Source organism: Elephas maximus, chromosome 19, assembly GCF_024166365.1.
Source record: "Elephas maximus indicus isolate mEleMax1 chromosome 19, mEleMax1 primary haplotype, whole genome shotgun sequence".
Lineage (NCBI taxonomy): Eukaryota > Metazoa > Chordata > Mammalia > Proboscidea > Elephantidae > Elephas > Elephas maximus.
Window position 1 is genome coordinate 24267303 of NC_064837.1, and position 13352 is coordinate 24280654.

Below are 13352 nucleotides of genomic sequence, written 5' to 3' on the forward strand. Positions count from 1 at the left end.
CAGGAATAGCAGTGCTGGGCTTCTCTTGGGCTGCCAGAATTTGTTACCTGAAGCACCTCCTGCCTGGTGTGGCTTCTCGTCAATAAAGATAGACCAAGGTGAGGAGGGAGGAAGAGTGTTTATTGCAAACGTGCAGGCAAGGAGCAAGGAGGTGTATACCTCAAATACAGCTCCCCAAACAAAGGGAAGCGGAACCTTTTTACTGTCCCTCACAAAGAAGTACGTAAAACATCATGGACTGCATAGGTTATCATGGGGCACAGATGCAGTAAAGCAAATTGCATTTTTTTTTCTTTAGCGTGCAATGAAAATGCCAGATAAGTCCCACTCTGGGCAAAGATTTTAATATTCAATTGGGTCTTAATGAGGCTTGGGTTACTTTAGGGCACTTTTGAGGCTAGTAAACTGATTTCGACTGGTTTTGGCTGATTTAAGGCAGAAGCTGAGTGAGTTACAGGCAGTGCTCAGGGTCTTGATGATAATAGACAGGAGGAGCAGGTCTTGCTTGATAGTGGCTGAGTAGCTGCTGGCTTTGCTCACTATCAGCACCTTAGTCCAAGGCAATTGTAAAAGATTTGGAAAGTTTGGCTAGTTGGGTTTTTATTATACCATTAGTTTTTTCAACTATACTGGAGGATTGAGCGTGATAGGGACAATGAAGTTTTTAGAAAAATGGGGAAGATTTTTCTTATTTTCTTAATCATATGCTCAGTAAAATGGGTGGCTTGGTCACTACAAAGGACCCCTGGGGCTTCCGAAGCAGAGATAATGTTCTGAAGAAGTTTCTTGGCCAAAGCATGGCAGTAGCTTGACGGCTGGGGAAAGCATCCACCCACTGCTAGTGTGAAAACGGAACCAGCAAACAAGAGATCACACCCAATCCTCAAAATGGCCATTTCAGATCTCATCAGGTACCTCAATTTTTTTTTTCTTTGATTTCCTTACACAACTCCATGCCTCTGTTCTGGCAAGCATTTTTCTTTATTTCAGTGACAATGGGAAAAGTCAGTTGGGTGGAGGTTAGTGGGATGTCAAAAATGTAGGCTTCCTGGAGGGGATGTAGTACTGATGCAGGGTGAAGGTGTAGGTGAGAGGTCGGAGAAAGGGAGGAGCTGAAATCACCTCCCACCAGGAGTACACAGCTGGTGGCTTGGGGCTTGAGAAGGAGTCCAGTGGGTGCTGGATGTGGCTGACAGGAAAAGGAGGAGGTGCAGGCCTGTGCCGGGAGCTTGAGAAGGCTTGGGACCCTCCCTCCCTGCTGATGGACAGACCGTGGGGCCTCAGCTTGCACAGAGGGCCCCCAGCTGAGCCCCTCTCATTGGATGGTAGGATTTGGGCAGCTGTAGCCTCGCTGCTGACTGACAAAGGCCATCCAGGCCAGCTGGCTATTGCCCAAAGCAGGGCCAGACAAGGCAAGAGATCCAGAAAAGCCCCAGGTCACAGGTTGAATGGGAAGGGCTAAGCTGGGCCTGGGGCAGGGGTGGTGGATTTGAGTGATCCAGGCAGGAATGCACCCCAGCCTGATAGCCAAGGGCCGGGGGTCTTCCTATGCCTGCACGTGGGCCAGTTGGATGTCACCCGCCACTTCCAGGTTGTTGATGGCCAGCAGGTTCTTCAGGCAGTAGCGGTATTCACACAAGAGCTTGCCATCCACCGTCACCCTGAGGCAGTGGTTTTTACACGTTATCCGCAACTGGGTAAAGAGGCCACAGCATTTGCGTTACACTTGGAAAGTCCTCCAACAAAATGCAGGCTCAGGTCTCCCTCCCTCCCTGCCTCCCTTAATCCCTTCTTCCTCAAATATTGTTAACCCTACACCCAGTATTCTAGCCATACTGAATAATTCACTTTTCTAATCATGTCATGTCGTTTCATTTTTGTGTTCTCCTTCTTCCATTCTTTCCCATATGCTGTTCCCTCTGCTTAGAATGCCCTTTTCCCCTGCTTCCCACCCCGGCCACCTCCCCCACATGAATAACTGCTAATCACCCTTTAGGAGTCAACCCCCTCTGGCAATCCCTCCCCACCTTTCTCCACCTCCTGACCCCCTCCTAGTGGAATCAGAGGCCTCCACAGACTTCCCCTGTACCATCACTCTGGGTTGGGGCAGTTCTACTCTGTCCTATAGGGTCGCTATGAGTCGGAATCGACTCAACGGCACTGGGTTTTGTTTTTTGTTTATCACTCTGGGTGGTTCATGGTTGTGTCTCTCTCCCTAACTGGCCCCTGAGCCACCAGGGGCAGAAACTCTGACTTGTATCCCTAGTACCCAGCACATAGGAGTGCTCTGAGCCTGGACTCCTAACTTGTCTTTTCTACCCCAATACATTCTCCATGAGGCAGGCAGAGCAAGTCTGTTAAAACCTCATCATCCCCACCACAATAGCTTATATCCCACACATTATGTGTCCTCAGCATGTTACAAATATTATCTCATTGAATTCTTACAACTCTATGTGACTAAGATTATTATTGGCCCCATTTTGTAGATGAGGACACTGAGGCACAGAGCAGTTAAATCACTTGCCCCAGGTCACACAGCTATCTATAAATCAGAATATATTCTCCCTGGTCTGCAACCTCCCAATTGGAACCTCCCACTGTATTAAAATTCGAACTCCTTTCTATGCCCTCAAGGCCCTACACCAGTCATTTCCAACTCCTCTTGCAGAGTATTGGGGCATATTTTACAAACACAGTTGCCCAGGCTCACCCCCTCATTTTTTTTTTTTTTTTTAAGCACCCTGGTGATCTGAATGTGTAGTCAGGGTTGAGAAAGTCTGCTCTCTGCAGTTCAAACCTCTAGCCTCTTCACCTCACACCTCTGCCCTCACTCTACTCAGAAGGCCCTGGACTTGCTGTTTCTTAACAGTTCACACCCATGGTTCCCAACATTTGCAGTAGCTGTTCTCCTCGCTCACCTGGAATGCTCTCCCCATGGGTCCTTGCTGGCTGGCTTCTTCCCTCTCAGACAGTTGCCCTATCCCGGGACTCACTGCATCCTGTTGTTCTATTGCTTTCTGCATAGCACCTGTCTTATCTGCAGTTATCTTGTTCCTCCCCCACCAAGACTGTGGGAGCAGAACCCTGCCTGTCTTCTTCCTGGCCCTGTCCTCAGCACCTAGGAGCTGCCCTCCATAAAATAGATGATAAATATATCTGTTGAATGGATAAATGAATGAGTGTTTGAATGAACAATGCTTCATCTTCCGGTTCTATTTGGTGCTTATTGGCTGTGTGTCCTCAGGCAAGTAACTTGCACTCATGAGTTTGTTTCTTCATCTATAAAATTGAGATGGCAACACCTACCTTGTATGGGACAATAATAAAAATAAAATTAATAATATCAATAACGCTAGGGTAATAATATTTTGGATACTTCATCTCTTCCAGGCCCAGCCTCACCTTAGAAGCTTCAGCCTCCACCCCATTCAAAGTGTCCCCAGGCTCCCTTCACCCCGTTCCTCCTGCACAAGGCCATCTGAGTTCCAGGCTACGGCCCCTTACCGAGAAGTTCTGGCCACATTTGAAGGGCATTTTCCCTGGCAGGCTGTGCTCCTTGGACCCCGAAGAATTGTTGAGCTTGGTGTTGTGGACCACAGCGTTCTCATTGAAGCGGGGGTTCAGGTGAAAGGTGATGTCACTCCCAGAGAGCAGTCTGATGTGGAAACTGTGGGTGAACAGCTCACATGGATCTCCTTTGCCCACTGAGCCCTGGGCTTCAGTTCCTCTCTTCCTCCTCAGCCTGCCCTGGGGCAGGAGAATGGCCAGAATGGTCTTGGGGTTCCCTCTCATCCCTGAGATCCCTGGGGCCCCAGCTTACGTCTGGGCATTGGGCAGGACGGTGCCTGACACGATGATGGTCTTGTATGGGCACAGCCCACCCGAGATGGCAGTGAAGTAAGGCAGCGTCTATGGGAGGAGGGGACAGGTCAGCCATCAGCAGCCACAGCCACTGCTGGGCACTGCAGGAGGGTAATTTTCATGAATTTGGACTCTCCGCTGAGCTTGGGAGCAGTGCCTGTGAGTAATATAGTTTAGAGAAAGCACCCCATGATATCATTATTTGTCTAGTAAACATCAAAGGAAAAGTTTTCAGCATTCTTCAAATTAATGGACTTAAACCATCAGGAAAGGAACTTTTTGATTAGACACAAAAAGACACTTGGGCTGAAAAGGGGAGGCCACATGATTTTTTTTTTTTTCTCTAGCTGCTGACCACGTGGGTATCTGATATTTCTTTCTTTTTTTTTTCAATTGTATTTTAGATAAAGGTTTACAGAGAAAATTAGTTTCTCCTTAAAAAATTAATACACATATTGTTTAGTGACATTTCTTTTCAACCCCCTGACGTGTCAACACTCTCCCCTTCTTGACCTTGGTTCACTGTTACCAGATTTTCTGTCCCCTCCTGCCTTTGGTCCTTGCCCTGGGCTGGTGTGCCCATTTAGTCGCATTTTGTTTTATGGGCCTGTCCAATCTTCGGCTGAAAGGTAAACCTCAGGAGTGACTTCAGTTAAAAGAAAGTCCAGGGGCCATACCCTCGGGGTTTCTCCAGTCTCTGTCAGAAGAGTAAGCCTGGTCTTTTTTTTTGGAGGCCACATGATTTGATCGTGTTGAAAAGACCATTTTAAAGTTGAAAGCTCCTTTCAACGGTCTTCTAATGTACTTGGGTGTTTTTAGGAACTTCATCTTTGAATTTGGTGAGGCCTGGGCTCATCCCCATACTGCATCTCACATCCCACTCTGCCCAACGTTGGAAACAAAGCCTCTGTCCCTCCCCAAGAAACCACTTACATATGTCGGGCTGGGGTGCACCGTAAGTGGGATTGTGGGACTCTGTTGAAAAAAGCAGGAAATTCAATGAGGCTGTGTGCAAACACAGACATCGCATACTCTGACGGGCACAATCTGATGTAAGGCTGAGGTCAAGAGCCCCCTTGGGTTCTGCCATTCACCTACCTTCTCATATCGGCCTTCGTGAAACTTCCAGTTATGTTCCTGGACCCCATCAAGGTCACCTGCTCCTCAACCCCTCCCAGGTAGCCCCACTATCTCCCCACTAATTTGCCCAGACAAGAAGAGAATAAGAAGAGGTTAAGCCTGTGATCATAGTGACATCACGTGGAGAAGTTGGGCTGGACAAGGCCTACACGGCTGTTCTACTAAAACAAAAAACCCCATAGGGGGAAGATAAGCATTTAATAGAGCCAAGAAAGAGTAGAAAGGCAGGGGCAGGAGCAAGAGGGAGCAAGACAGGCAGATAGGGGAATGCAGAGGCTGGTAGAGAGAGAAACGGTTAGGCTCCAGTGAGTACACCAGGGTGTCAATCTCTCTCCCACCACACAAGGGAGAGAGTGGGTAGGGAGAGAATAGGAGAGATGAAGACCAAAGGCAGGGGAACCATATGTGTTGTGGGCCTACTGTGTGCTTCACTCATCCCAGGCTAGCCTATTCAAATGCCAATAGTGATGTCAGCAGTTCTAATCCAGCTGTGAGAATGTGAGCCCCACATCCCCCAATCCTCCCATGTTTCAGGAAAAGGCCAGAGATCCAGATTTTCCTGTGGTATCTCCTGACCTTTTAGATGTAAGCAACACATTCAAAATGCTTAATACAAGAGAAGGCCTTGTGAGGCCCCTGGGGGCCATTTTGAGACCTCTAATATATGTTGTCTCATTGAAGCCACACAACACCCCATGGGATGGCAATGCTTACGCTCATTCTACAGATGAGGAAACTGAGGCTGGGAGAGGCTAAGTCACTCATCTAAGAGCCCACCACCAATGAGAATGGCCGAGCTGGGAATTTGAACTGGATTCCATCTGATTCCTCAGACTGGGCTGTTTCTGGAATCATACTGCCTCCTAACCAGGGTGGACATGGAGACAAACAGAGAGCCAAGTGGCTGAGAAGCCTGTGAGACTAAGGCAGGTGCTCCAGACAGAGATAGTGACACAGGAAGGGCATGATGACAGAGGCGAAGGGAAAGGTAGGACACCAGGATGGGGAGTCAGAGGTGTGTCCCCAAAGTCACCTGGATGCATTAGGCTGGTACCTTTAGGCCCACCCAACAGGGCTTATGCACAGATAATCTGGGCCCTGTGCCCCAGCCCCCAGGACAGGTGCCAGGTGGATAGTCTGACCTGGAACTTGATGGAGTCTAGCTGCAGAGGACCTTCGACAGAAATGGTGTCCACGCCATGGAAGGGCACGCGGTGGGAGTACTGCAGGAAATGGCTCCAGTTCACCTTCACCTGCCAAGGGAGTACATATTCCAGGAGAGGAATCCCAGGCTGGATGAAGGAGCACACCTGAGCCTCCTGGCCCCTGTTTCTTGAAATTAAGCCCCAGATATGCTTTTCACATCCATTCTGTGCCAGTTACAGGAGTGTGCATGGGATCCAAAGTGCATCCAAACCCAGTCTCTACTTGGCTTTAACTTAGTTCTTACAGTGTGTTTGTTGACTTATTGCAGTAGGTTTGTCTTCTGAATCAGAGCTCACCTGGGGGTGTTATTTACCTGTGCACCACCAGCAGGAATGTTCACTGGGGAGCAGGGGAGAGGCAACCGAAGGTTTTACATTGAGTGAGTGGGCGTGCCCATGTTCACACAGATAAGCATAGACACAGACATATTCTCTCCCAACTACGGCTCCAAGTTGAGAGACACTGCTAGCAAAAGTAATTGGCAATAGCTTACGAAACTAAGCAATTAATAGAACCTAGCTAAAGACTGGTACGATAGGACAGAAAACTGGGTGTTATCACGGACCTGATTGGAGGAAGGGCTACAGCAGAGGACTGGAAATAACTTCGACTTTCACGACACATGCAAAACAAGCAACAGGTGCACTTGTTGACGCAGGTGAAGATGTGTAAGGAGATGGTGCAACCATCGGGTAAGACCTTACAAGACAATGGTCCTGTTTTTAGAGAAGGGTTTTGCTACCACCTGATCTCAATGGATGTGATTAGTTAAAGGCCACGCCCTCAGTGTGATGGGGCTGGAGGGGCTGGGAGCCTGAGGATGGGGTAGGGGAGAAATAGGTGGGTTCCTGCTCACCTTGAAATCCGAGCTCTGCACCAGGACACAGATCTCAAAGGGCTTCCCCTTCTGGAAAGGCATTTTCATCTTCCTCTCCTCGAGCCCCCAGGATCCATTCTGCTTCGTATTGCAGGCCACATACCCGCCCTCTTCAAACCGAGGGTTGAACTGGAAGGCAATGTCATTTTCACTGTCACCGGTCTGAAAGTCCACAGCAAATCTGGGTCAAGGGAAATCAGATAGTCTCCTGTAGCACCGTTTATTGCCAGTGGTGGGAAGAGGAGATCCTCAATGCCTTAGAGCTACGTTTGTCTGGGAACTAGCATATAAACTGTGTGGCAGAGACTCATTTGTTGGTATTCTTTTTGTTCATCAAATTTGGACTTCATGTGTTTTTGTGCAATTATTGTATTTCTCCTCCCAGCATTATCTTCTAGAAATAAATAGAAAATGGGTAAAGAAAAGTGTAGACAATAGAAACCAGAAACATAAATAAGTCTTAGAAACTAACTACAGTTTTGTATGAAAGATGGAAGTTGTTAAGCATGGTCAATTGGGAAAGAAAAGAACAAAATTAAAGAACATGTAAATAGACGGGGATATACCTACAAAGATCAAGTCTAAAAGGGGAGGCATAGAATACATATTAGCTCTCTGGGCATGACAATTTTAATGTGAACATCTTTCCCATATTGTATGTTGGGGTTTATGTCAGAAACATGTGAGGTGTAGAAGTAGAACCCCAAAAGCCAGCTGGGCCTGGACTCAGGCCTCGTTTCTGTACTGTCGATCATTTGGGGGTAATCCTTGAACCACACTGCCCCCAAGTTACTGCACCCAGGAGAGGGAATGACTCTCTCCTTGCAGTCCCATAGTAGTGCAAAGAGTTAAAACACTAGGCTGCTACTGAACGATGGGAAGTTCAGTCAATGTAGAGGCACCTCGGAAGAAAGGCCTGGCCATCTACTTCCAAAAAATCAGCCACTGAGAACCCTTTGGGGCACAGTTCTACTCTGGTACACAGGGGGTCACCATGAGTTGGTGCTGACTTGACAACAACTGGTATCCCTCTTCCTGCAGAGTGATTAAGTGAGGGGTGTTCAGGAAGCCCCCAACACAAGTACATGTTGAATTGTGCCCCTCTAACCCTTGTACTGGAAACCCTGGTGGCACAGTGGCTAAGTGCTATGGCTGCTAACCAAAAGGTTGGCAGTTCAAATCTCCCAGGTGCTCCTTGGAAACTCTATGGGGCAGTTCTACTCTGTCTTATAGGGTCAGTTCAAGTTGGAATTGACTCGATGGCAATGGGTTTGATTTATTTTGGTTTTAGCCCTTGTACCTGTGAATGTGACCTTCTTCAGAAATAGGGTCTTTGAAAATGTTATCAGTAAACATGAGGTCATACTGAAGTAAGGGTGGGTCCTAATCCAACCTGAGTGGTGTCCTTGTGTAAGAGAAGAGAGACACAGAGAGACAGGCAGGGCAAAGACAACCCTGTGAAGATGCACGTGCAAGTCAAGGACCTCCTGGGGCCCCCAGAAGCCAGGACAGACAAGGAAGGTCTTCCCCTAGAGCCTTCGGAGAGAGCATGGCCCTGCCGGAACCCTGGATCCCAACTTCCGGCCTCCAGAAGTGTAAGGCAATAAATTTCTGCTCTCACAAGCCACTGAGTTTGTGGTCTTTTTTTATGGCAGCTGTGAGAAACTTTTTGTTTTGTTTGTGTGAGAAACTAATCCAGAATAGTATGAAAGGGACCCAGAATGTTCCAGGGCCCATGTAAAGGGACGGGAGAGCCACTGGGGAAGAGGAAGTGTGGGGTTGAGACAGAGGAGCTTCTGAAAGGGAGCCGTGTGTTCAGAGGGGCTTTGTTGGACAGCCACCACAGAGAGCCCAGCCTATCAACCTCAGCTTTGGTTAGCTAGGACGGCACAAAGACCTGCGTGAGATGTTTGTGTTTTGTATTGGGAATCCCTGGGTTATTTTGTGCTCTCTGCTAACCGAAAGACTGAAGGTTCAAGTCCACCCAGAGGCTCCTCGGAAGAAAGGTGATCTACTTCTGAAAAATAAGGTATTGAAAACACTGTGGGGCATAGTTCTACTCTGACACACATGGAGTTGCCATGAGTCAAACTCAACTCCACCGCAACTGGCACTTGTATTTTGTTTTGCCTCAGTTTTTTCCCAAAAAGACTATGAAACTAAAATAGACCAAATTACTTTCAGTAGAAATTTTAAATATTTCACATCGGCAGAATGAGGGCTCCGAAGTAGAGGAGAACAGTTATGGCCAATGAAGTAAGTTAAACTTTGGCGACTCTGGGTCACAGTGTGCAAAGTTCAATCCTGTAACATAATTATCTGCCTCTGTGCGGGGCCTGCTTCCTTCCTTAGATTTGGAGCTCCTTGTGGTCCGGGGGTCCCAGGGGCCCATTAACCCTGGAGTCTGTTGTAATAGTGCCCTCGGGTGGTGGGCACTGTGGAGCAGGTCACTGGGTGTTGGTAGGGCTCACCCTACACATCTGCATCCCAGGAGCCATGTATGAGTGCAGTGGGGACGTTGTTGAATGGACTGGAGCTGACAGGCTCCATGGTTTACTAAGGGACAGGCTGGAGAGAAACACCTGTGCCAGGTACCTGGATTCATCGGAAGAAAGAACGGTCCCCCTGATGATGATTTGAAGTCCATCCTGGAGGCCCCCTAGGATTGTCCCCTGGAAAGGGACGCCCTGCAGGGAGGAAAGGGTGGAGACCAGTCAGTCTGCCTGCTCCTCTGTTGGCTCTCTGTCAGCACTTGCTAATGGCGGCCTGTGTGTGTTGGGGACTGTGCTGGGGGCAGATGGTGCGGCTGTGAACTAGACAGATCAAGTCTCTCACTCAGCCTTATAGATTTTCTGATTGTGTGAGGAGGTGGACGCCAAATGAGGTAATTACACAACATTCTGTGACTGTGATAAGGGGACTGTGTTCTCTGAGAGGATGGGAGGGGGCCTGACTTCTGTTGAAGGTCTGAGAGGAAGTTCCAGCAAGCTGAGGCCCTATAGGAGGAGGGCCTTGGGGGCAGGGGCAGTCGCACGTACATGGGCCCTGGCTGAGATGGGAAGGAACTAGTGTAGTGATGGGGGCTGCAGAACCCCAGGCCAAGCTCCCAGCAAGGCCCCAGGGCCCTACCCAGGAACCCAAGAGGTCCAAAGGATCAAAGGGGCCCACCAACCTATTCTGAAAGGTCATCCTTCTGCTCACCTGAGAAGGCTACAAAGGCACTCCCATTGCCCCCAAAGGACAATGGTATCCATGGCCTTTGCCTTCCCAGGCACCTCTGGTAGTGCCACTTCCCAAGCCCTCACTGCCATGGGGCCACCCCTCCTCTACTACTGCCCCTAGGTTCCCCATCTGTGATGGTTAAGGTTATGTGTCACCTTGGCTAGGCCATGATTCTCAGTGGATTGGCAGGTGTCATATAATCACCCTCCATTTTGTGATCTGATGTGAGCAGCCAATCAGTTGAAATGAAAGTTTCCTTGGGGGTGTGGCCTGCATGGAACATAAAAGGATGTTCTCGCAAAACCTGCCCTCTCTGATCCTGCATCTGACTCATTATCCTCTGAACTCTTGTTCTTGGGACACGAGCCAGCAGCCTGCTACCTGACCTGCAGATTTTAGATTCCCCAGCTTCCGAAGCCCTGTAAGCCAGCAGCCTACCGTCTGACCTACCGGTTTTGGGTTCATCAGCACCTGCAATCAGTGGGCTAGGAGAAGCCTTCAGCCTGGCCCCTGACCTATGGATTTGGGACTTGCCAGCCTCCACAACTGCTTGATATATTTCCTTGAAATAAATCTCACTCTCTGTATTTAATACATATATATACTTGACTGGTTTTGCCTCTCTAGGGAACACAGCCTAAGACACCATCCCTTCCCTCAGGCCCTCAGTGGCCTCCGAAGCCCTGGTGTGGTATCTTTGTTTGTCCTAGGTTCCACTGGCAACCACTTTATCAGATTCTCTCCAGTGGGCCTCTCCATGGGAGCAGCGGCTGTGGTGAGGTACACATCTCTTATAGAGTCAGGCATACTCCAAGTCTGAATCCCAGCTCTGCTGCTTATAATCTGAGTAGCCTTGGGGAGTCAATTTAACCTCTCTTTGCCTCAGTTTGCTCATCTGTAAAATAGGGACAAGCCCAATCCTACTTCATAGGAGTCTTGTGATGATTCAGTGAGACAAAGTCTGCAGAACAAACTGGCACATAGTAGGGACCTTTCCACCTCCACCCCCTTGGACTCTATGAGCAAAATTCCCAAACTGGTTATTCCCAGCTTTCAAACCTTATTTCCAGGGTGCCTTTTATTCAATGTGGTTCTACAACCTGCATTAAAATATGGTTCTATTTCTCAGGAGATTTTTACATTGTTAATTTCTTCTCTAACATCTTTTCTAGTTTATATGAAAAATCTTTTTAAAAGCATAGTATAAGAATCCCTATATTAGATAGACATGTATTGAAATATTGCAAAGGAAATGATATAATATCTGAATTTGCTTCAGAATAACCCAAGGGTGGAAAGGGAAGTGGGTAGGGTATAGGTGAAGTACTACTGGCTGTGAGCTGATAATGGTCTCAGCTGGTGGGGGGGATGGGTGCATGCTGTTTATGATACTATTCTTGCCATGTGTTTGAACTTTCTATCAGAAGTTAAAACAAACACTGAGCAGATAAAAGAAAAAAAACCATCATGCAAATTCATTCCACATTCACCCCAATGGCCAGTGCTTCCTGGCCTGTGCCTTGAGGTGTGCCGCCACACAGAAGCCACGGGAAATTCACCCTAGCTCGATGCACACAGTTGGCACTGGAAAAGGCCCAGTAACGCCGGGATTTCTCCTGCCACATTGAGATAGCCTCTGACATCTACGGACATTTGGGGGAGGGATTTTTTTTTTTGGTTGTTGCACCTTGGGTTAAGTATGACTGTCATTAAATACTTTGGTGACCTGCAGCAAACATAGCTTCTGTATGTCTCCAGGTTCCCTCTGTCTTCCCTGGTAACATCAGTGGTTTGGGGGTAAAAAACAAAACAAAACAAAAACGTTGCCGTTGAGTTGATTCCAACTCATAGCAACACTATGGGACAGAGTAGAAGTGTCCCATTGGGTTTCCAAGAAGCAACTGTTGGATTCAAACTGCCGGCCTTTTGGTTAGCAGCCTGAGCTCTTAGCCATTATGCCTCCAGGGCTCCTTGGGGGAAGTAGAGTCAACCTAATATAAATATGGACCAGCGTGCTTAATATGGTTTCAAGGGTATCTGGAAGCCTGTCTTTCCTGAAAAATACTCCCCTCATATGTTTGTTGCAAGCTGGAATTCTCTTACGAGAGGACAAAGCCTTTCATGCTATCTTAAGAGATCATGCTTAAAATGCAAACACTCCTGTGAAGAAAGGGACCTTCACTTAAACATATTCACACTGAGGTATAAAGAACTGACAGCAGAGCTTGATGGGGTAGAGGGTGCTGGGTGGGGATGGTAAGTGCGAAGAAGACATTAAGGAGATTGGAGATGGAGGAAGAAAGAACACACATCGTGGGCGTAGGGTAGAACAGATTGGTCATTAAGGTAATGATTTCCCCCAAAATGTGTTGAGACATTGCAATATGTCTTAAACAGTGTTCCCAGATTCTGAAAAACAAACTTATTTTAAGTGAGTATAATCATACAACAAGAGCCCTGGTGATGCACTGGTTAAGCATTTGGCTGCTAACCGAAAGATTGGGATTTGAACCCACCAGCTGCTTCTTGGGAGAAGGATGTTGTAGTCTGCTTCCATAAAGATTACAGCTTTGGAAACCCTATGGGGCAGTTCTACTGTGTCCTCTAGGGTCACTGTGAGTATTAATCAACTCGAGGGCAACAGATTTTGTTTTGTTTTGTTTTTATATATAATCAAACAAAAAGAAGATTTATTTGTTGCAACATCATAATAGTAAAGGATTGGAAACAGCCTGAAAATCCACCAAGAGGAAAATGGTGGAATAGGTTGTGGTATAGTCATGCAGTGGATTCTATGTAGCCTTAAAAAGAACAGACGAGGAAGAGGGAACTCTCTGAGCACTAAAGTTGACTGATGTCATTTGTATGAAAATTATGCACGCATGTCGTCTCCCCACTCATTTTTTATGACATGCAAATAACATCATCACTTACTGGTGAAGACCAAAGGCTATGGCCTTCAGTATGGATTGTGCCTTAACATAAAGAAAACAAAAATCTTCAAAAGTGGACCAAGTGGGCCAAGAAGAAACATCCTTATAAA

At 47.6% G+C, this 13352-nt stretch overlaps 1 protein-coding gene and 1 long non-coding RNA gene across 10 annotated transcripts in view; one reads left to right on the top strand and one right to left on the bottom strand.

Annotated features, from left to right (window-relative positions):
- The window catches only part of LOC126063117 (uncharacterized), a 203606-nt gene that overhangs the window by 14317 nt on the left and 175937 nt on the right, over nt 1–13352 (top strand). The gene's annotated exons all lie outside the window — the stretch shown is intronic.
- The window catches only part of LOC126063115 (galectin-9C-like), a 43585-nt gene that overhangs the window by 3989 nt on the left and 26244 nt on the right, over nt 1–13352 (bottom strand). For 3 of the 6 annotated variants that reach the window (XM_049861292.1, XM_049861291.1, XM_049861290.1), the window contains exons 3-9: nt 9683–9774; nt 7067–7268; nt 6147–6257; nt 4798–4839; nt 3824–3912; nt 3508–3670; nt 959–1693 (exon numbers count right to left, since the gene is read on the bottom strand). In XM_049861292.1, coding sequence (XP_049717249.1) covers nt 1547–1693; nt 3508–3670; nt 3824–3912; nt 4798–4839; nt 6147–6257; nt 7067–7268; nt 9683–9774 — 846 coding nt within the window. In that variant the 3' untranslated portion in view covers nt 959–1546. Of the gene's footprint in view, nt 1–958; nt 1694–3507; nt 3671–3823; nt 3913–4797; nt 4840–6146; nt 6258–7066; nt 7269–9682; nt 9775–13352 lie in introns of those variants that run through there. The other 3 variants (XM_049861294.1, XM_049861295.1, XM_049861293.1) reach the window with 3 other exon arrangements.